The sequence below is a fragment of the Zosterops lateralis genome (genome assembly GCF_965231275.1).
Source record: "Zosterops lateralis genome assembly, chromosome: 36".
In the NCBI taxonomy this organism is placed as follows: Eukaryota; Metazoa; Chordata; class Aves; order Passeriformes; family Zosteropidae; genus Zosterops; species Zosterops lateralis.
The window spans coordinates 1,281,589-1,304,787 of NC_139796.1; the positions used below are offsets into that span (position 1 = coordinate 1,281,589).

At 61.3% G+C, this 23,199-nt stretch overlaps 1 protein-coding gene and 1 long non-coding RNA gene across 2 annotated transcripts; one reads left to right on the forward strand and one right to left on the reverse strand.

The window, feature by feature from the left end:
- Positions 1-1,657: 1,657 nt before the first annotated feature.
- On the reverse strand, positions 1,658-10,790 carry LOC310921768 (uncharacterized protein). The gene is made up of 6 exons (XM_083882002.1): positions 10,353-10,790; positions 8,896-9,048; positions 7,881-8,034; positions 5,951-6,038; positions 4,168-4,255; positions 1,658-3,936 (listed from the first exon to the last, which is right to left on the reverse strand). The coding sequence occupies exons 1-6, from the start codon at positions 10,473-10,475 to the stop codon at positions 3,283-3,285; spliced, it is 1,260 nt and encodes a 419-aa protein (XP_083738128.1). The 5' UTR covers positions 10,476-10,790; the 3' UTR covers positions 1,658-3,282.
- LOC310921775 lies at positions 7,497-23,016 on the forward strand. Its single transcript, XR_014592205.1, has 3 exons — positions 7,497-7,543; positions 7,643-7,693; positions 22,995-23,016. It is a non-coding gene; the product is annotated as an uncharacterized lncRNA (long non-coding RNA).
- The last annotated feature ends 183 nt before the right edge of the window (positions 23,017-23,199 follow it).

The following is a 23,199-nucleotide window of genomic DNA, read 5'->3' on the forward strand; positions in this document are numbered from 1 at the left end:
ACACGGACACCCCAGAGGTGACATGGACACCCCAGGGTGACATGGACACCCCAGGGAGTGACATGGGCACCCCAGGAGTGACATGGACACCCCAGAGTGACATGGACACTCCAGAGAGTGACACGGACACCCCAGGGAGTGACACGGACACCCAGAGGTGACATGGGCACCCCAGGGAGTGACATGGACACCCCAGGAGTGACACGGACACCCAGAGGTGACATGGGCACCCCAGGGAGTGACATGGGCACCCCAGGAGTGACACGGACACCCCAGAGTGACACGGACACCCCAGAGGTGACACAGACACCCGGGAGTGACATGGACACCCCAGAGGTGACATGGACACCCCAGGGTGACATGGACACAATGAGTGACACGGACACCCCAGAGTGACATGGACACCCCAGAGGTGACATGGACCCCCCAGAGGTGACATGGACCCAATGTCACCCCCCCACTGGTGACAAGGACCTGACGAGTGACGCAAAGTCAGTGTCGCCCCCCCAGTGACAAAGACTCGATGTCACCCCCTCAATGAGTGGCAAGAACCTTGATGTCACCTCCCCTCTGGTGACACAGACTCAGTGTCACCCCCCCACTGGTGACAAAGACCCCCCCAGTGGGTGACAAGGACCACAATGTCACCTCCCCAATGGGTGACACAGACTCAATGTCACCTTTCCTCTGGTGACAAGGACCCAACGAGTGACATGGACTCAATGTCACCCCCCCAGTGACACAGACTCACTGTCACCCCCCCATCAGTGGTGACAAGGACCTGAGAGGTGACACGGCCTCAGTGCCACCCTCCCACTGGTGACAAGGTCCTGATGTCACCCCCTCGTCACTGGTGACACTCTGACGTCACTCCCCCGTCACTGGTGACAACGAGGACCTGCAGGGTGACACGGCCTCAGTGCCACCCCTCCCCTTGTCACTGGGCCTTGGGGACAGGGTGGTGGCAGGGAGGTGACACCGTGCCAAGTGTCCCCACCCGGGGCCATCTGGGGGTTCCTGATAAGCCTTATCAGCCCCTCCCCCCACCCTGGGCCTGCCTGAGACACCCCTGAGGGCCCCAATGTCCCCACAGTGTCCCCAATGTGTCACCAGAGTGTCCCCAGGCTCCTGTCCCAGTGCTCCCAGTGTCCCCAATGTCCCCACAATGTCCCCACAGTGTCCCCAGGCTCCTGTCCCAGTGTCCCCAGAGTGTCCCCAATGTCCCCAGGCTCCTGTCACAGTCCCTCCCAGTGCCCCCCCGGTGTCCCCATTGCCCCTTCCAGTCCCTCCTGGTGTCACCTCAGTGTCCCCATTGCCCCCCTGTCACTCCCAGTTCCCTCCCAGTCCCTCCCAGTCCATCCCAGTCCCCCCCAGTCCATCCCAGTCCCTCCCAGTGCCCCCCAGTTCCTCCCAGTCCCTCCCAGTGTCCCTCAGTGTCCCCATTGCCCTTCCCAGTCCATCCCAGTCCCTCCCAGTTGCCCCCCCGTGTCCCCATTGCCCCTCCCAGTCCATCCCAGTCCCTCCCAGTGCCCCCCACTTCCCCCCCAGTTCCTCCCAGTCCCTTTCAGTGCCCCCCAGTGTCCCCATTACCCCTCCCAGTTCATCCCAGTCCCCCCCAGTGCCCCCCAGTGTCCCCGTGGGGTCGTGGCCTGGGGTCCCGGTGTCACTTTTATTGTACAAAAACATTAAAAACCCAAAGCAGGAGAAATTCGGTGTCCCCGGTGTCCCCTCTCTGCTCCGTGTCCTTGTGTGTGACATCATTGTGTCACGTGGCCCCTCTGGGATGACGTCAGCATGCCCCTGTGTGACGTCACCGTGTCACGTGTCCCTATGTGATGACGTCACTGCGCCCTGTGTGACGTCACCACGCCACGTGTCCCCTCTGTGTCCTCGTGTCACGTCTCCCTTGTGTGACGTCACAGTGATGTCACATCCCGCCCATGATGACATCACTGTGCCCCTGTGTGACGTCACCACGTCACGTGTCCCCATCTGTGATGACGTCACAATACCCACGTGTGACGTCATTGTGTCACGTGTCCCCTCCGTGTCCTCGTGTGTGACGTCACCGTGACACGTTACTCCCACGGTGACGTCATCCATCCTGTCCACGTGACGTCACTCTGACGCGTCCCTTCCGTCATGACGTCATCTGCCCCTTCAGTGTGACGTCACTGTGGTGTGTTCCCTCTGCGGTGACATCATCCTTCCCATTGGTGTGACGTCACCATGGCGCCTCCCTTTTCTTGTGATGTCATCGGTCCCTTTCCCGTGATGTCACTGCGATTTGTCCTTGCTGTGATGACGTCATCATTCCTCTCTGTGACATCACAGTGTTGCGTCCCCTGTGTCATGATGTCATCTGTCCCTTCTGTGTGATGTGTCCCATCCGTGATGATGTCATTGTGTCTGTGTGATGTCATCGTGTCCAGTCTCCTCCACCATGACGTCATCTGTCCCTTCACTGTGACGTCACCGCAGTGCATCCCCTCCTTGATGACATCATCATTCCGCCGAGTGATGTCACTGCCTTGTGCCCCTTCTGCATGACGTCACCGTGCCCTGTGTGACATCACAGAGATGCGTCCTCTCTGCAATGACATCATCACAAGTCCCTCCTGCGATGACATCACCTGTGACGTCACTGTACTGTGATTACATCATTCCTCTGCCACGTGACATCACCGTGTTATGCTCCTTCTGCCGTGATGTCATCAATTTCTTTTCTGTGATGTCACCACGATGCATCCCCTCTCTGATGACATCATCATTCCACCAAGAGATGTCACTGCATTGTGCCCCTTGCGCCGTGATGTGACATCACAGAGATGTGTCCCCTCTGCAATGACATCATCCCGAGTCCCTCCTGTGATGACATCACCTGTGACGTCACTATTTGTTGATGACGTCATTGCTCTGCCACGTGACATCACCATGTTGTGCTCCTTCTGCCGTGACGTCATCAATCCCTTCTGTGTGATGTCACAGAGATGCTTCCCCTCTGCGATGACGTCATTCTGAATCCCTTCTGTGATGACATCACCTGTGACGTCACTCTTTGATTATGACATCATTTCCGTGTCACATGACATCACCATGTTATGCTTCTTCTGCCGTGATGTCATCAATCCCCTCTGTGTGACATCACAGCGACACACCCATCTGCGTGACGTCACAATATCCCGTGTGACATCACAACGAGTCTCTCCACAAGTGACGTCACCACGTGTCACACGATGACGACATCACCCCTCTTCTGCAGTGACGTCACCCGCCCCTTTCTCAGGAGCAGATGACGTAATGGGGGGCGTGTTCTCCCGGCTTGAGGGGCGGGGCCGGTTTGGGGGGCGGGGCCAGGTTGGCGTAGGGGGCGGGGCCCGGGGGGGGCGGGCACAGCAGGGCCGAGCCCGGCTCGAAGAGCGTGTACTCGAAACTGGGGGACGGAGAGGGACCCCCAGAGGGACCCCCGGCCTGGGCGGGGGGCTCGGGACCCTCGGAGGGGCCCCAGGAATGGGCGGGGGGCTCGGGACCCTCGGAGGGGCCCCAGGGATGGGCGGGGGGCGAGGGACCCCCGGGGGAGCCCCAGGGATGGGCAGGGGGCTCGAGATCCTCGGAGGGACTCCAGGGATGGGAGGGGGGTGAGGGATCCCCCGAGGGGCCCCAGGGATGGGGAGGGGGCGAGGAATCCTCGGGGGAACCCCAAGAATGGGCGGGGGGCGAGGGATCCCCGGGGGAGCCCCAGGAATGGGCGGGGGGTGAGGCACCCCAGGCCTGGGGAGGGGGCTCGGGACCCCAGGGCTGGGGAGGGGGCGAGAGACCCCCGGGGGGGAGCGGAGGGTCCGAGCCCCCCCCCACCTCCTCCACGGCGTCCTCCAGTTCCAACGTGGGCGGCACGGGGGGGGCCCAGGGAAAACCCGGCCCTTGGCACAGCCACAGCTGCGGGGAGGAAAGGGTTAAATATACCAAAATATCCCCCAAAATATCCACAAAACATCCCCGAAAGTATCTCCAAACTATCCCAAAAATGTCCCCAAATTATCCACAAAATATCCCCAAAATATCTCAAAAATATCCTTAAATAGCCCCAAAAATAGCTGCCAAAATAGCCCCAAAAAACCCCCAAAATCCCCCCAAAAATCCCCCAAAATGCCCCAAATCCCCCCAGACCTGGAAGTTTCCGCCGAAGTTGCTGAAGAGCCCCTCGAACTCCCGTTCTGGGCCCGGCACCGGCGGCCACAGCTTGGCCTGGAGGGTCCTGGGGGGTCAAGGGGGGTCAGGGGGACCCCAAAATCCCTAAATCCAAAAAATCCCCCCCAAAATCCCTCAAATCTGCCAAAATCCCCCCAAAAATCACCCCCAAATCACCCAAATTCCCCCCAAAATCCCACCCCAAATCACCCAAATTCCCTGTGTTGCAATCCCAGCCTGGAGGGTCCTGGGAGGACACCGGGGGTCAGGGGGACCCCAAAATTGCCCCCAAAATCCCAAAATCACCCAAATTCCCTCAAAATCCCAAAAGTCACCCCCAAAATCAGCCCAAAATCATCCCAAAAATCCCCCATTGCTCCAGTCCCGGCAGCCACAGTTTGACCTGGAGGGTCCTGAGGGGAATGGAGGGTCGGGGGGGGGGTCGGGGGACCCCAAAATACCCCCCAAAATATCACCCAAATCCACCAAATCCGCCAAAATCCCCCCCAAATCACCCCCAAAATCACCCAAATCCCCCCCAAAATCGCCCAAATGTCCCATTGGTCCCAGCCCGGCCCCCACAGCTTGGCCTGGAGGGTCGGGGGGGACCCCAAAATCCTACTGAGCCCCCCAGTCCATCCCAGTCCCTCCCAGTTTCCCCAGTACCAGCAGTGGCCCAGCAGTCCCAGCACTCCCAGTCCCCCCCAGTCCCTCCCAGTCCATCCCAGTCCCTCCCAGTCCATCCCAGTCCCCCCCCAGTCCCTCCCAGTCCTCCCAGTCCATCCCAGTCCCCCCCAGTCCCCCCCAGTCCATCCCAGTCCCTCCCAGTTTCCCCAGTACCAGCAGTGGCCCAGCAGTCCCAGCACTCCCAGTCCCCCCAGTCCCCCCAGTCCATCCCAGTTCCCCCCAGTCCCCCCAGTCCCCCCAGTCCCCCCAGTCCCCCCAGTCCCTCCCAGTCCATCCCAGTCCCCCCAGTCCCCCCCAGTCCCCCCAGTCCCCCCAGTCCCTCCCAGTCCCCCCAGTCCATCCCAGTCCCCCCCAGTCCCCCCCAGTCCCCCCAGTCCTCCCCAGTCCCCCCAGTCCCCCCAGTCCCTCCCAGTCCATCCCAGTCCCCCCAGTCCCCCCCAGTCCCCCCAGTCCTCCCCAGTCCCCCCAGTCCCCCCAGTCCCTCCCAGTCCATCCCAGTCCCCCCAGTCCCCCCAGTCCCCCCCAGTCCTCCCCAGTCCCCCCAGTCCCCCCCAGTCCCTCCCAGTCCCCCCAGTCCATCCCAGTCCCCCCCAGTCCCCCCAGTCCCCCCAGTCCCTCCCAGTCCCCCCAGTCCATCCCAGTTCCCCCCAGTCCATCCCAGTCCCCCCCAGTCCATCCCAGTCCCCCCCAGTCCCCCCCAGTCCCCCCAGTCCCTCCCAGTCCATCCCAGTCCCCCCCAGTCCATCCCAGTCCCCCCAGTCCCCCCCAGTCCCCCCAGTCCCCCCAGTCCCTCCCAGTCCCCCCAGTCCATCCCAGTTCCCCCCAGTCCATCCCAGTCCCCCCCAGTCCATCCCAGTCCCCCCCAGTCCCCCCAGTCCCCCCAGTCCCTCCCAGTCCCCCCAGTCCATCCCAGTCCCCTCCCAGTCCCCCCCAGTCCCCCCCAGTCCCCCCCAGTCCCCCCAGTCCCTCCCAGTCCCCCCAGTCCATCCCAGTCCCCCCCAGTCCATCCCAGTCCCCTCCCAGTCCCTCTCAGTCCCTCCCAGTCCCTCCCAGTCCCTCCCAGTCCCCCCAGTACCGGCGGTGGCCCAGCAGGCCCAGCACTCCCAGTCCCAGCAGCAGCAGCACCAGCAGACAGGACAGTCCCAGTGTCACCGCGTCCAGCTCTGGGGACACACCGGGGTCACCGGGGACACTGGGGGGACTGGGGACACTGGGGACACACTGGGGACACTGGGGGGACTGGGGACACACTGGGGATACTGGGGGGACTGGGGACACACTGGGGACACTGGGGACATTGGGGACACTGAGGGGACACTGGGGTCACACTGGGGACACACTGGGGACAATGGGGATACTGGGGACACTGGGGACACTGGGGACACACTGAGGACATACTGGGGTCACACTGGGGACAATGGGGACATTGGGGACACACCGGGGACACCAGACACTGGGGACACTGGGGTCACACTGGGGACAATGGGGACACTGGGGACATTGGGGACACTGAGGGGACACCAGACACTGGGGACACACTGGGGTCACACCAGGTCATTGGGGACACTGGAGACATACTGGGGACACTGGGGACATTGGGGACAGGGGTCACACTGGAGGGGTCACACCAGGGTCACACCAGGGACACCCCAATGTCACTGTGTCCAGCTCTGGGGACAGGGGACACTGGGCAGGTCACGCTGGGGACACACTGGGGTCACATTGGGGACACTAGGGACAGGGGACGCAATGGGGACACACTGGAGGGGTCACACCGGGGTCACACTGGGGGGGTCACACTGGAGGGGTCACTGGGAGGGCACTGGAAGGACACTGGGGACAGGGGACACCGGGCTGGTCCCACTGGGGACACACTGGGGTCACATTGGGGACACTAGGGACAGGGGATGCAATGGGGACACACTGGAGGGGTCACACTGGAGAGGTCACACTGGGGACACACTGGAGGGGTCACACTGGGGACACACTGGGGACACACTGGAGGGGTCACACTGGGGACACACTGGGGACACACTGGGGTCACACTGGAGGGGTCACACTGGGGACACACTGGGGACACACTGGAGGGGTCACACTGGGGACACACTGGAGGGGTCACACTGGGGACACACCGGGGTCACACTGGAGGGGTCACACTGGGAGGACACTGGGGACATGGGGAGGACCAGGGTCACACTGGGGACATGGCAGGGACAGGGGTCACACTGGGGTCACAGTGGGGACACCGGCTCAGAGACCCCTCCCTGTGTCCCCCCAGTGCCACCCCCACCCCCCTGGTGTCCCTGTGTGTCCCCAATGTCCCCGTGTCCCCTCTGTGTCCCCTCTGTGTCCCCACCATGTCCCTCAAGTCCCCCCTACCCTCCTGTCACTGCCACCCCCCTGTCCCTCTCTGTCCCCTCAATGTCCCCAAGTCCCCCACCCCTCTCAATGTCCCCAAGCCCACCATCCTTCCCTGTCCCCTCAATGTCCCCATGTCCCTCAGTGTCCCCTGGATGTCCTGGTGCCCCCTCAATGTCCCCAAATCCCCCAGTACCCTCCCATCCCCTCAATGTCCTGGTGTCCCTCCCTGTTCCCTGGTGTCCCCTCCATGTCCCAGGTGTCCCCCAGGTGTCCCCAGGTGTCCCCAGGTGTCCCCCAGGTGTCCCAGGTGTCCCCAGTGTCCCCAGGTGTCCCCAGGTGTCCCCCAGGTGTCCCAAGTGTCCCCAGGTGTCCACAGGTGTCCCCAGGTGTCCCCAGGTGTCCCCAGGTGTCCCCCAGGTGTCCCCCAGGTGTCCCCAGGTGTCCCCAGTGTCCCCAGGTGTCCCAGGTGTCCCCAGGTGTCCCCAGGTGTCCTCAGGTGTCCCAGGTGCCCCCAGGTGTGTCCCCAGGTGTCCCCAGGTGTCCCCAGGTGTCCCCAGGTGTCCCTGGTGTCCCAGGTGTCCCCAGGTGTCCCCCAGGTGTCCGCAGGTGTCCCCGCTGTCCCCCTGGGTGTCCCTGTCACTCACCGGGGGGTGTGGTGGCGGTGGCGGGGGGTGACCAGGGGCTCCAGAACCCGCCGTAGCTGATCCCGTCAGGGCGGGCCCGGGCCCGGACCGAGTACGGGGTGCTGCCCCTGAGCCCCCCGACCCCCTGTTCCCTCCTCCCGGCCGGGACCCCCACCTGGGGGGGATAAACAGGGGGTTAGAGACCCCAAACCCCCCCAAACGGGACCCCCGACCCCCTGCTCCCTGCGCCCCGCCGGGACCCCCACCTGGGGGGGATAGAGGGGTTAGAGACCCCAAACCCCCCCAAACGGGACCCCAAAACTGCCCCTGAGCCCCCCGACCCCCTGTTCCCTGCGCCCGGCCGGGACCCCCACCTTGGGGGGACAGACAGGGGGTTAGAGACCCCAAAATCCACATATGGGACCCCAAAAGCCCTAAACGGGATCCCCAAAACCCCCCCAAGGAGGTCAGAACGCCCCCAGAGACCCCAAATCCTCCCCAAGGGACCCCAAAATCCTCCCCTGAGACCCCCAAGACCCCCCAGGGACCCCCAAATCCCCTCAAGGAGCCCCCAAATCCCCCTCAGGGATCCTAAAACCCCCTCAAGGAGCCCCCAAGGACCCCCAAACTCTCCCAAACCCCCTCAAGGAGCCCCAAAATTCCCCCGAGGGACCCCAAAATCCTCTCAGGGCCCCGAATGGTCACTCACGGTTTTGGGGGTCCCCCCGGGGGGCTCAGGTACCCCAAACCCACCCCCAGGGACCCCCCAAGGATCCCAAAACTCCCCCAGGGACCCCAAAACTCCCTCAAGAAACTCCCAAGGACCCTAAAACCCTTCAGGACCCCAAAACTCCCCCCAAGGGACCCCAAGGACCCCCAAACCCCCTCAGGGACCCCAAAATCCACCCCAAGGGACCCCAAGATCTCCTCCAGGGTCCCCAAAAACTCTCCCAAGGACCCCCAAACTGCCCCAGGGAGCCCCCAAACCCCCCAAAATCCCTCAGGACCCCCCCAGGGCCCTTAATGGTCACTCCACGATTTTTGGGGGTCCCCCCGGGGGGCTCAGGGCCAGCTCGAAGACCAGGCTGGAGTGGAGGTAGGGCCCGGGGGGGGGAGCCCAGCGCACACAGAGCTCCCCCCGAGCCCCCCCCGGGGACACCGACAACGTTCTGGGGGGGCCCTGGGAGAACTGGGGGGAGGGGAGAGTCAGGGGGGACCCCCAAAAAAATCCCGGATTGATAGAACCCCCCAAACCCAAATCAGCCCCAAAAAATCCTGAGATCAGCCCAAAAATCCACCCCAAAATACCCAAATTCAGCCCAAAAATCCCCCCAAAAAACCCAAATTCACCCCAAAAATCCCCCCCTCGGTGACCCCAAAAATCCCAGATCGACAGGACCCCCAAACCCAAAAATTCCCCAAAAAATCCTGAAATCAGCCCAAAAATGCACCCCAAAAACTCCAAAATCAGCCAAAAATCCCCCCCCAAAAAAACAAATTCAGCCCAAAAATCCCCCCCTCGGCGACCCCAAAAATCCCAGATCGACAGGACCCCCAAAGCCCCAAAAAATCCCAAAAAATCCTGAAATCAACCCAAAAATCCACCCCAAAACCCACCAAATCAGCCCAAAAATCCCCCCCCCCGCCGACCCCGACACGTTCTGGGGGGTCCTGGGAGAACTGGGGGGAGGGGAGAGTCAGGGGGGACCCCCAAAAAAATTCCGGATCGACAGGACCCCAAAAAACCCTGAAATCAACCCAAAAACCTAAAAAAATCCCCCCCAAAATACCCAAATTCTGCCCCCCAAAATCTCCCCCCAGGAGCTCCCAAACTCCCCAGACCAGGATCCCCCAAATCCCCCCAGGACCCCCAAAATCCCCCCAAATCCCCCCCCAAATCCCCCCAAATCTCCTCAACCCCCCCAAAATTCTTCCCAGGACCCTCGAAATTCCCCCAAAATCCCCCCAAATCTCTCCCAGAACCCCCAAAATCCCTGAAATTGCCCCAAAATCTCTCCCAGGACCTTTAAAATCCCACCCAGATCCCCTCCAGGACCCCCAAAATCTCCTCAAATCTCCCCCAAAATCCCCCAAATACCCCCAAGATCCCCCAAATCCCCCCCACATCTCCCCAGGACCCCCCCAAAACCCTCCAATTTCCTTCCAGGACCCTCCAAATGCCCCCTAAATCCCCCCAAATCCCCCCCAGCACCCCCAAATCCCCCCAGAACCCCCCAAGCCCCCCCAGGACCCCCCAAATCCCCTCCAAACCTCCCCAAATCCACCAAAATCCCCTCCAGGATCCCTCAACCCCTCCAAATCTCCCCCAAAATGCCCCCAAATCCCCTCCAGGACCTCCCAGGACCCCCCAAATCTCCCCAAATCCCCCCCAAATCCCCCCAGGACCCCAAAATCCTCCCAAATTCCCCCAGGACCCCCCAAATCCCCCAAATCCCCTCCAGGACCCCAAAATCCCCCCAGCCCCTCCCGTACCGACTTGATCGATGAAAATCGTCTTCTGGAATAGGGGTGGGGGGCGCCCCGCCCATTTGGGGGGGGTCCCGGGGATTTTGGGGGGGGTCTCCACGTCCTTGGTGCTCCCGGGGGCCGTTTCATTGGTCTTGGTGATGTCAGAGATTTTGGGGGGGGTCCCGGTGGTCTCTGAGGGGCTTTTGATGGTCTTGGTGGTCTCTGGGGAGCTCTTGGTGGTCCCAGGGGGGGTCTCAGTGGTTTTTGGGGGGGTCCTGGTGGTCCCAGTGGTCACAGGGGGGGTCTCAGTGGTCTCAGAGATTTTGGGGGGGGTCTCAGTGGTTTCAGTGGTCCCAAGGTGGGTCCTGGTGGTCCCGGGGGTCTCTGGGGGTCTCTCGGGGGTCCCGGTGGTCTCTGGGGTGGTCTTGGTGGTCCCGGTGGTCTTGGGGAGCTCTCGGTGGTCCCGGTGGTCTCTGGGGGTCTCTCAGGGGTCCCGGTGGTCTCTGGGGGGTCCCGGGGAGGGTCCCCGGCAGCACCCGCAGCTCCAGGGGGACGAAGGTGACGGTGGCGGCCTCGGGGAACCGACACCAAAAAACGGGCCCCGACCCCCCGGGACACGGCCAGGGGACACTCCTGCCACGGGTCCTGCCTGAGAGGGGTCAGGGGTCACACAGGGACACGGCCAGGGGACACTCCTGCCACGGGTCCTGTCTGGGGTCACACAGGGGTCACACAGGGGTCACACAGGGGTCAGGGGTCACACTGGGGTCAGGGGTCACACAGGGGACACGGCCAGGGGACACTCCTGCCACGGGTCCTGCCTGGGGTCACACAGGGGTCAGGGGTCACACAGGGGTCAAGGGTCACACAGGGGTCAGGGGTCACTGCCAGGGGTCACTCAGCGGTCACACAGCAGTTTGTGGTCATTCAGGCATCAGTGGTCACTCAGTGGTCATTGGTCACTCAGGGGTCAGCAGTCACTCAGGGCTCACTCAGGGGTCAGGGGTCAGCGGTCACACAGGGTTCAGGGGTCACTCAGAGCTCAGGGGTGGGTCAGGGGTCAGTGAGGGGTCAGGGGTCACTCACTCAGGCGGTAGAGCAGTCTGTATCTCCGTGGGTCAGGGTCCCCAGGGCTGTCCCACAAACACCTCAGGGCTCACTCAGGGGTCACTCAGGGTTCAGGGGTCACTCAGGGGTCACTCAGGGGTGGGTCAGGGGTCACTCAGGGGTCAGTGAGGGGTCAGAGGTCACTCACTCCAGGCGGTAGAGCAGTCTGTATCTCCGTGGGTCAGGGTCCCCAGGGCTGTCCCAAAACACCTCAGGGCTCACTCAGGGGTCACTCAGGGTTCAGGGGTCAGCAGTCACACAGGGGTCACTCAGGGGTCACTCAGGGTTCAGGGGTCAGCAGTCATCACACAGGGGTCACTCAGGGCTCACACAGGGGTCAGGGGTCAGCAGTCACACAGGGGTCACTCAGGGGTCACTCAGGGCTCAGGGCTCAGGGGTTGGGGATCACTCAGGGGTGGGTCAGGGGTCACTCAGGGGTCAGGGGTCACTCACTCCAGGCGGTAGAGCAGTCTGTATCTCCGTGGGTCAGGGTCCCCAGGGCTGTCCCACAAACACCTCAGGGGTCACTCATTGATCACACAGGGCTCAGGGGTTGGGGGTCACTCAGGGTGGGTCAGGGGTCACACAGGGGTCAGGGGTCAGGGGTCACTCACTCCAGCCTGTAGAGCAGTCTGTATCTCCGTGGGTCAGGGTCCCCAGGGCTGTCCCACAAACACCTCAGGGCTCAGGGTTGGGGATCACTCAGGGGTGGGTCAGGGGTCACACAGGGGTCACTCAGGGGTCAGGGGTCACTCACTCCAGGCGGTAGAGCAGTCTGTATCTCCGTGGGTCAGGGTCCCCAGGGCTGTCCCACAAACACCTCAGGGCTCACACTGGGGTCACTCAGGGTTCAGGGGTCAGCAGTCACACAGGGGTCACTCAGGGGTGGGTCAGGGGTCACTCAGGGGTGGGTCAGGGGTCACTCAGGGGTCAGTGAGGGGTCAGGGGTCACTCACTCCAGGCGGTAGAGCAGTCTGTATCTCCGTGGGTCAGGGTCCCCGGGGCTGTCCCAGAAGCAGCTGAGGTCGTGCAGGGTGCGGGTGAAGCAGTGCGGGGGCTGCGGCTCCGAGCGCTGCACGATCCTCACTGACACACCGGAAAGGGCAAAGGTCACACAGGGGTCACTCGGGGGTCACAGGGTCACTCGGGGTCACTGGGGTAACACAGGGGTCACTCAGGGGTCATGGGGTCACTCGGGGGTCACTGGGGTAACACAGGGGTCAGGGACGCTGCAGGGGCCACACAGGGGTCACTTGGGGGTCACGGGGTCAGTCAGGGGTCACACAGGGGTCATTGGGGTCACACAGGGGTCAGAGACACTGCAGGGGCCACACAGGGGTCACTTGGGGGTCACGGGGTCAGTCAGGGGTCACACAGGGGTCACACAGGGGTCATGGGGTCACACAAAAGTCAGGGACACTGTGGGCAGGGCAAAGGTCACACAGGGGTCACTCGGGGGTCACAGGGTCACTCAGGGGTCACACAGGGGTCATTGGGGTCACACAAAAGTCAGGGACACTGCGGACAGGGCAAAGGTCACACAGGGGTCACACAGAGGTCACACAGGGGTCACACATGGGTCAGGGACACTGCGAGGGGGCACACAGGGGTCACACAGGGGTCACACAGGGGTCACACAGGGTCAGGGACACTGCAGACAGGGCAAAGGACACACCGGGGTCATGGGGTCACACAGGGGTCAGAGACACTGCAGGGGCCACACAGGGGTCACTTGGGGGTCACAGGGTCACACAAGGGTCATGGGGTCACTTGGGGGTCATGGGTCACTGGGGTCACACAGAGGTCACTCAGGGGTCAGGGACACTGTGGACATGGCAGGGGTCACTCAGGGGTCAGGGGGTCACTCAAGGGTCACAGGGTCACACAGGGGTCACAGGGTCACACAGGGGTCACAGGGACGGGGGGGTCAAACAAGGGGGGGTCACATGAGGAATTTCACACCAACCCCCCCAAACTCCCTCCTAAACCCCCCAAACCCCCTCAAAACACCCCCAGACCCCCAAATCCCCCCTAAACCCCCTCAAAACTGCCCCAAACTCCCCCAACTCTCCAAACCCCCCCAAATCCCACCAAACCCCCTCCCCAAACCCTCCAAGCCCTCAAAACTCCCTCCTAAACCTCCCAAACCCCCTCAAAACTCCCAAAACTGCCCAAACCCCTCCAAAATCCCCCCAAATTCCCCAAAACTTCCTCCTAGACCCCCCAAAACTCCCTCCTAAACCTCCAAAAAGCCCCCAAATCTCCCCAAACGCCTCCTAAACCACCCCAAAGCCTCCAAAATCTCCTGAAACCCCCCAAATCCCCCCAAAACACGAACTGCCCTTAACCTCCCCTCCTGAGCTCCCCCAAACCCCCAAAATCCCCCCAAAACTCCCCAAACCCCCAAAACTCCCCCCAAAATTCCCTCTTAAACCCCCCCAACTCCCAAAAAATCCCCCCAAACCCCCCAAATTCCCCTGAACCTCCCCAAAACACCCCCCAAATCCTCTCTTAAACCCCCTGAACTCCCTAAAAATTCCCCCAAACCCCCAAAAATTGTCCCCAAACCCCCCAAAAGTCTCGAAATTCCCCCCAACAACCCCAAAATCCCCTCCAAAAAACGCCAAAATTCCTAAACTCTCCAAAAAAACCCCAAAACCTCACAAATTCCTCACAAACATCCCTAAATCCCCCTCAAAATCCCCTCAAACACGCCCAAAATCTCTCCTAAACCCTTGAACTCCTAAAAATCCCCAAAACTTCTCAAAAATCCCCCCAAATTCCTCACAAACATCCCCAAATTCCCCTCAAATCCCCCCAAACCCCCTCCTGATCCCTCAAAGTCCCGAAACTCCCCCCTAAATCCCCTCCTGAGCCCCCAAAGGCTCCAAAATCTCCCTGAACCCCCCAATCCCCCAAAATTCCCCCCAAAACTCCCCAAACCCCACAAACATCCCCAAATTCCCCCTAAACCTCCCCAAATCACCCCAAAATCTCTCTTAACCCCCTGCCCTGAACTCCCTAAAAATTCTCCAAAATTCCCCCCAAACCGCCACAAACGTCTCAAAATTCCCCCAACACCCCAAAATCTCCTCCAAAAAATTCCAAAATTTCCTAAACCCCCCAAAAATCCCCCCAAACACCCCCAAAACCCCTTCCTAACCCCCCTGAACTCCCTAAAAATCCCCAAAACTTCTCAAAATCCTCACAAAATCCCCTCCTAACACCCTAAAACTCCTTAAAATCCCCCAAGTTGCCCAAAACACCAAAATGCTCCCTAAGAATACCCCAAAACCCTCCCCAAAATCCCCCCAAGTCTCCACAAAAAAACCCCAAAACCCCCCAAAATCTCCCACCTCCCCCAAATTCCCCCCAAATTCCCCCAAAATCCCCCAAACCCCCCCAAATTTCCCCAAAATTCCCCCCAAAATCCCCCCAAATCTCCCCAAACTCCCCCAAACTCCCCCAAATCCCCCCAAAATTCCCCCCAAAATCTCTAAAAATCCCCCAAAATTCCACTCAAATCCTCCAAAATCCCCCAAAATTCCCCTCAAAACCCCCCAAACCCCCCCGCCCCTCCCCCCTCCCCTCTGACCTTCCTCCTCCAGCTCTGGGGGGGTCTCGGAGCCCCCCCTGGACCCCCCCGGGACCCCCCAGATTTTGGGGAGCCCCCCCAGGAGCCCCCCCAGGAGCAGCAGCGCCGCCGGCCCCGCCATGGGGGGGATTTTTGGGGGGAATTTTGGGGTTTTTTGGGGGGTTCGGTGTTTTTTGGGGGGGCCACGCCCCGATAAGGCTCAGCCCCTCCCCCACCCCAGGGCGGGGCCGGGCTGGGGGGCGAGATAAGGGAGGGGGAGGGGGAGGAGATTTGGGGAAGTTTTTCCCCCACCCATCTTTGGGACCACCCCAAAAACAGCCCGGGACACCCCAAAAAAACCCAAAAATTCACCCAAAAAACGCCCAGAGACCCAAAAAAACACCCCGGGACCCCAAATCCACCCAGGGACCCCCAAAACCCCCAAAAATCCCCCCCAAAAAACACCCAGAAACCCCAAAAAACCACCCCAGGACACTCCGAAAACCCAAAAAATCCTCCCAAAACCACCCAGAGACCCCCCAAAAGCCCCAGAGACCCAAAATCCCCCTAAAACTCACCCAGGGACCCCAAAACCACCCGGGATGCCCCAAAAAAAACCCCAAAAATTCCTCCAAAAAACACCCAGAGACACCAAAATTCCCCCCAAAAAACACCCAGGGACCCCAAAACCACCCCGGGACCCCAAAACCCCCTCAAAAAACATCCAGAGACCCCCAAAAACCCAAAAAATCCCCCCCAAAAAAAGCCCCAGAGACCCAAAATCCCCCCCCAAACCTACCCAGGGTCCCCAAAAACACCCCGGGATGCCCCAAAATCCCAAAAAATACTCCAAAAAACCACCCAGAAACCCCAAAACCCACCCAGGGACCCCCCAAAACCCCCAGGGGACCCCAAAATCCTCCTGAAAACCACCCATGGACCCCAAAATCCCCCCAAAACCCACCCAAGGACCCCCCAAAACCTCGGGGACCCCAAAATTTTCCCCCAAAACCACCCCGGGGACCCCCAAAATCCACCTCGGGATACCCCAAAAACCCCCTAAATCCCCCCAAAAACCTCAAAAAAACCACCCAGAGACCCCAAAACCCCTCCCCATATCCCCAAAAACCACTCCAGGACCCCAAAATCCTCCCCAAATCCACCCAAGGACCCCCCAGAACCTCGAGGACCCCAAAATCCTCCCCCAAAAACCCGAGGGATCCCAAAAACCCCCCGGGACCCCCCAAAAACCCCCAAAAAACCTCCAAAAAACCATCCTGGGACCCCAAAATCCCCCCCCAAATCCACCCAGGGACCCCCCAAAAACACCCAGAGACCCCCAAAACACCCCCAGACCCCCAAAAAACCTCCCCAAAAGCACCCAGAGACCCCAAAAAACGCCAAAATCCCCTCGGGACCCCCCAAAAAAGTGACCCAGGCAGGGAGAGGGAACAGGAGGCTTTAATGGGGGAACTGGGATGGACTGGGAGAGACTAGGATTATACTGGGATGGACTGGGGGGGACTGGGGGGGACTGGGAGGGACTGGGATGGACTGGGGGGACTGGGAGGGACTGGGGGGACTGGGGGGACTGGGGGGGACTGGGAGGGACTGGGATGGACTGGGGGGGACTGGGATGGACTGGGGGGGACTGGGAGGGACTGGGAGGGACTGGGGGGGACTGGGATGGACTGGGAGGGACTGGGGGGACTGGGATGGACTGGGAGGGACTGGGGGGACTGGGATGGACTGGGAGGGACTGGGGGGGACTGGGATGGACTGGGAGGGACTGGGGGGACTGGGGGGGACTGGGATGGACTGGGGGGGACTGGGATGGACTGGGGGGGACTGGGGGGGACTGGGATGGACTGGGGGGGACTGGGATGGACTGGGATGGACTGGGGGGGACTGGGATGGACTGGGGGGGACTGGGAGGGACTGGGATGGACTGGGATGGACTGGGATGGACTGGGATGGACTGGGAGGGACTGGGATGGACTGGGAGGGGACTGGGAGGGACTGGGATGGACTGGGAGGGACTGGGATGGACTGGGGGGGACTGGGGGGGACTGGGGGGGACTGGGATGGACTGGGGGGGACTGGGGGGGACTGGGGGGGACTGGGGGGACTGGGATGGACTGGGATGGACTGGGAGGGACTGGGATGGACTGGGAGGGGACTGGGAGGGACTGGGATGGACTGGGAGGGACTGGGATGGACTGGGGGGGACTGGGGGGGACTGGGGGGGACTGGGGGGGACTGGGATGGACTGGGATGGACTGGGGGGGACTGGGGGGGACTGGGGGGGACTGGGGGGACTGGGGGGGACTGGGGGGGACTGGGGGGGACTGGGATGGACTGGGGGGGACTGGGAGGGACTGGGATGGACTGGGGGGGACTGGGAGGGACTGGGAGGGACTGGGATGGACTGGGGGGGACTGGGATGGACTGGGGGGGACTGGGAGGGACTGGGATGGACTGGGATGGACTGGGGGGGGACTGGGGGGGACTGGGGGGGACTGGGATGGACTGGGGGGGACTGGGGGGGACTGGGATGGACTGGGGGGGACTGGGGGGGACTGGGGGGGACTGGGATGGGACTGGGAGGGACTGGGGGGGACTGGGATGGGACTGGGAGGGACTGGGGGGGACTGGGAGGGACTGGGAGGGACTGGGGGGGACTGGGAGGGACTGGGGGGGACTGGGAGGGACTGGGGGGACTGGGGGGGACTGGGATGGACTGGGGGGGACTGGGAGGGACTGGGATGGACTGGGATGGACTGGGGGGGACTGGGGGGGACTGGGGGGGACTGGGGGGGACTGGGATGGACTGGGGGGGACTGGGAGGGACTGGGAGGGACTGGGGGGGACTGGGGGGGACTGGGAGGGACTGGGGGGGACTGGGAGGGACTGGGGGGGACTGGGGGGGACTGGGAGGGACTGGGAATATACTGGGATGGTACTGGGAGCTACTGGGAGGGACTGGGAGCACTGGGGGAATACTGGGATCAAGCACAGATTGTACTGGTCTATACTGGTCTGTACTGGCAGGCACTGGTTGGAGCGGGCACTGGGAGGGTACTGGTCCATACTGGTGCATACTGGTCTGTACTGGTTTATACTGGTGGTTACTGGTCTATACTGATCCATACTGGTGTACACTGGTCCATACTGGTTTATACTGGCGGTCACTGGTCCATACTGGTGGTCACTGCTTGGGGCAGGCACTGGGAGGCACTGGGAGGGTACTGGTCCATACTGGTGCATACTGGTCTGTACTGGTTTATACTGGTCCATACTGGTGCATACCGGTTTATACTGCTGGTCACTGGTCTATACATGTCCATACTGGTTTATACTGGTGCATGCTGCTTTATACTTGTTTATACTGATTTATACTGGTCCATACTGGTCCATACTGGTTTATACTGGTGATCAGTGGTGTATATGGGTCTGTACCGGTTTATATTGGTTTATACCAGTCCGTACTGGTTTATACTGGTCCATACTGGTCTATACTGGTTTATACTGATCCATACCAGCCCGTACTGATCCATACTGGTCCATACTGGTTCATACTGGTCCGTACCGGTCTGTACTGCTCCATACCGGTCTGTACTGGTCCATACTGGTTTATACTGGTCCATACTGGTCCATACTGGTCCATACTGGTGGTCACTGGTCTATATGAGTCCATACTGGTTTATACTGGTCCATACTGGTTTATACTGGTGGTCAGTGTGGCGGACGCTGGGAGGGCACTGGTCTATACCGGTCCATACCGGTCCATACTGGTCCATAGTGGTCCATAGTGGTCCATACTGGTTTATACTGGTTGATACTGGTCTATACCGGTCCGTACTGGTTTATACTGGTTTATACTGGTTTATACCGGTCCATACTGGTCCATACTGGTTTATACTGGTTTACACCGGTCCATACTGGTCCATACTGGTTTATACTGGTTTATACTGGTCTATACCGGTCCGTACTGGTTTATACTGGTCCATACTGGTTTATACTGGTCCATACTGGTCCATACTGGTTTATACTGGTCCATACTGGTTTATACTGGTTTATACTGGTGTATACTGGTTTATACTGGTGTATACTGGTCCATACTGGTCCATACTGGTTTATACTGGTGTATACTGGTTTACACTGGTCCATACTGGTCCACACTGGTGTCAGTGCTGGGGGCGGGGCCCGCCCCTCCCCCCCCTCAGCAGGATCCGCGCGCGGCGCTTGAGCAGAGCCCGGGAGGGGGGAGGGGCGGGGGCCGCCTCCTCTGGGGGGGAGGGGGAGGTCAGGGACACCAAATACCCCAAAAATCACCCAAAAATCACCCAAAAAACCGCCCAAAAATACCCCAAAAATACCCCAAAAATCACCCAAAAAACACCCCAAAAAACCCAAAAAATACCCCCAAAATCACCCAAAAAACACCCCAAAAAACCCAAAAAATACCCCAAAAAACACCCCAAAAAACACCCCAAAAACCGCCCAAAAATCTCCCCAAATCACCCCAAAATACCCCAAAACACCTCAAAAATACCCAAAAACCACCCAAAAACCTGCCCAAAATACCCCAAAAGTCACCCCAAAATACCCCAAAAACCGCCAAAAAAACCGCCCAAAAATACCCCAAAAAACACCCAAAAATGCCCCCAAAATCACCCAAAAATCCCCCAAAAAACAACACAAAACCGCCCAAAATCCCCCCCAAAATCCCCCAGGGACCCCCAAAATCCCCCAGGCACCCCCAAAACCATCCATGAACCCCCCAAACCCCCCAAAATCCTCCCCAAAACCCACCCAGGGACCCCAAAATCCCCCTCAAAACCCCCCAGGGACCCCCAAAACCATCCATGAACCCCCAAACCCCCCAAAATCCTCCCCAAAATCACCCAAGAACCCCCCAAATCCCCCCCAAAATCCCCCAGGGACCCCCAAAATCCCCCCCAAAATCCCCCAGGGACCCCCAAAATCCCCCAGGGACCCCCAAACTCCCCCCGGGACCCCCAAAATCCCTCCCCGGGACCCCCCGCGCCCCCTCCTCACCCTCGGAGCTGGGGGGCGGCACCGGGGGCTCCTCCTGCTGCACCCGGGGGGGCTGGGGGACCCCAAAAACCCGTCAGGACCCCCCAAAAATGGGTCAGGACCCCCCCCAAAAAAAACTCGGGACCCCCCAAAACCAGCAACAGGGACCCCAAAAAACAACTCGGGACCCCCCAAAATGGGTCAGGACCCCCCAAAAACCAACCCGGGACCCCAAAAATGGGTCAGGACCCCCCAAAATGGACTCAAGACCCCTAATATTGACTCGGGACCCCCCAAAATGGACTCGGGACCCCCCAAAATGGATTTGGGATCCCCCAAAATGGGATCAGACCCCTCCCCAAATGGGGTCAGATCCCCCAAAATGGATTTGGGACCCCCCAAAATGGGGTCAAGACCCCCCCTAAATGGACTCGGGACCCCCAAAATGGGCTCAAGACCCCCCAAATTGACTCGGGACCACCCCAAATAGATTTGGGACCCCCCAAAATGGACTCGGGACCCCCCAAAATGGGGTCAAGACCCCCCTAAATTAACTCAAGACCCCTAAAATGGACTCGGGACCCCCCAAAATGGATTTGGGACACCCCTAATGGGGTCAGGACCCCCTAAATGGACTCGGACCCCCCAAAATAGACTCAGACCCCTCCCCAAATGGGGTCAGGATCCCCAAAATAGAATTGGGACCCCCCAAATGGATTCGGGACCCCCCAAAATGGATTTGAGATCCCCCAAAATGGGGTCAGGACCCCCCCAAATTGACTCGGGACCCCCCCAAATAGATTTGGGACCCCCAAAATGGACTCAGGACCCCCCAAAATGGGGTCAGGACCCCCCAAAATGGACTCAAGACCCCTAATATTGACTCGGGACCCCCCAAAATGGGTTCAGACCCCCCCAAAATAGATTTGGGACCCCCTAAAATCGGGTAGGACCCCCCCAAATGGATTTGGGACCCCCAAAATAGATTTGGGACCCCCCAAAATGGGGTCAAGACCCCCCTAAATGGACTCAGGACCCCCCAAATTGAATTGGGACCCCCCAAAATGGGATCAGGACCCCAAAATAGATTCGAGACTCCCCCAAAATGGATTTGGGACCCCCCCCAAATGGACTCGGGACCCCCCAAAATGGACTCGGGACCCCCCAAAATAGATTTGGGACCCCCAATCCCGTCCGTGTCTCACCTGGGGGGGGTCCCGGGGGGGGTCCCGGGGGGGCGTGGCCGGCGCTGGCCCCACCCCCTCCCGCAGCCGCTCCCGCAGCAGCTCCAGGAGAGCCCGGGGGGGGGCCCGGGGAAACTGAGGCACGGCCCGGACCTGCCCAGGTGTGATGGGAGGAGTCCTTACCTGGCCCAGGTGTGACAGGAGAACCCCTCACCTGGCCCAGGTGTGTCCCCTGTGTCCCCTCACCTGGCCCAGGTGTGATGGGAGGGGTCCTCACCTGGCCCAGGTGTGACGGGAGGAGTCCTCACCTGGCCCAGGTGTGACAGGGGAACCCCTCACCTGGCCCAGGTGTGACAGGGGAACCCCTCACCTGGCCCAGGTGTGTCCCCACCCCCCTCACCTGGCCCAGGTGTGTCCCTGTCCCCTCACCTGGCCCAGGTGTGTCCCCACCTCTCTCACCTGGCCCAGGTGTGTCCCCTGTCCCCCCTCACCTGGCCCAGGTGTGTCCCCACCTCTCTCACCTGGCCCAGGTGTGTCCCCTGTCCCCCCTCACCTGGCCCAGGTGTGTCCCCACCTCTCTCACCTGGCCCAGGTGTGTCCCCTGTCCCCCCTCACCTGGCCCAGGTGTGTCCCCTGTCCCCTCTCACCTGGCCCAGGTGTGTCCCTGTGTCCCCTCACCTGGCCCAGGTGTGTCCCCTGTCCCCTCTCACCTGGCCCAGGTGTGTCCCTGTCCCCCCTCACCTGGCCCAGGTGTGTCCCTGTCCCCCCTCACCTGGCCCAGGTGTGTCCCTGTCCCCTCTCACCTGGCCCAGGTGTGTCCCCTGTGTCCCCTCACCTGGCCCAGGTGTATCCCTGTCCCCTCACCTGGCCCAGGTGTGTCCCCTGTCCCCTCTCACCTGGCCCAGGTGTGTCCCCAGGTGTGTCAGGATCCTCTCCAGGTGTTGGGAGGCCCCGCCCAGGGCGTGGCTCACCTGGGCCAGGTCCCTTCGAGCCGCGGCCACGCCCCCCGGGCTGGGGGGGAGGGGTCCCTGTGACCCCCAGAGACAGGTGTGTCCAGGTGTGTCCCCAGGTGTCCCCAGGTGTGTCCCAGGTGTGTCCCCACCCCCCCAGGTGTGTCCCCAGGTGTGTCCCAGGTGTCCCCAGGTGTCCCCAGGTGTGTCCCAGGTGTGTCCAGGTGTGTCCCAGGTGTGTCCCCAGGTGTCCCCAGGTGTCCCCAGGTGTGTCCCAGGTGTGTCCCCACCCCCCCAGGTGTGTCCCAGGTGAGTCCCCAGCTGTCCCCAGGTGTGTCCCCAGGTGTGTCCCAGGGGTGTCCCCAGCTGTCCCCAGGTGTCCCCAGGTGTGTCCCAGGTGTCCCCAGGTGTCCCCAGGTGTGTCCCAGGTGTGTCCCAGGGGTGTCCCCAGGTGTCCCCAGGTGTCCCCAGGTGTGTCCCAGGTGTGTCCCAGGTGTGTCCCAGGTGTGTCCCCACCCCCCCCAGGTGTGTCCCCAGGTGTCCCCAGGTGTGTCCCAGGTGTGTCCCCAGGTGTGTCCCAGGTGTGTCCCCAGGTGTGTCCCAGGTGTCCCCAGGTGTGTCCCAGGTGTGTCCCAGGTGTGTCCCAGGTGTGTCCCCACCCCCCCCAGGTGTGTCCCCAGGTGTCCCCAGGTGTGTCCCAGGTGTGTCCCCAGGTGTGTCCCAGGTGTGTCCCCAGGTGTGTCCCAGGTGTCCCCAGGTGTCCCCAGGTGTGTCCCCAGGTGTCCCCAGGTGTGTCCCAGGTGTGTCCCAGGTATCCCCAGGTGTCCCCAGGTGTGTCCCAGGGGTGTCCCCAGGTGTGTCCCCAGGTGTCCCCAGGTGTGTCCCCAGGTGTCCCCAGGTGTGTCCCAGGTGTGTCCCCAGGTGTCCCCAGGTGTGTCCCAGGTGTGTCCCCAGGTGTGTCCCCAGGTGTGTCCCCAGGTGTCCCCAGGTGTGTCCCCAGGTGTCCCCAGGTGTGT

What these genes read in the sequence shown, in the direction of transcription:
- LOC310921768 (XM_083882002.1), bottom strand. Translation starts at nt 10,475, where the DNA reads ATGAAACGGCCCCCGGGAGCACCAAGGACGTGGAGACCCCCCCCAAAA. An exon ending in GATTTTCATCGATCAAGTCG is followed by an intron (nt 9,049 to 10,352) that starts GTACGGGAGGGG and finishes CCCTCCCCCCAG; the next exon opens with TTCTCCCAGGGCCCCCCCAG. An exon ending in GGCCTGCTGGGCCACCGCCG is followed by an intron (nt 4,256 to 5,950) that starts GTACTGGGGGGA and finishes TTGACCCCCCAG; the next exon opens with GACCCTCCAGGCCAAGCTGT.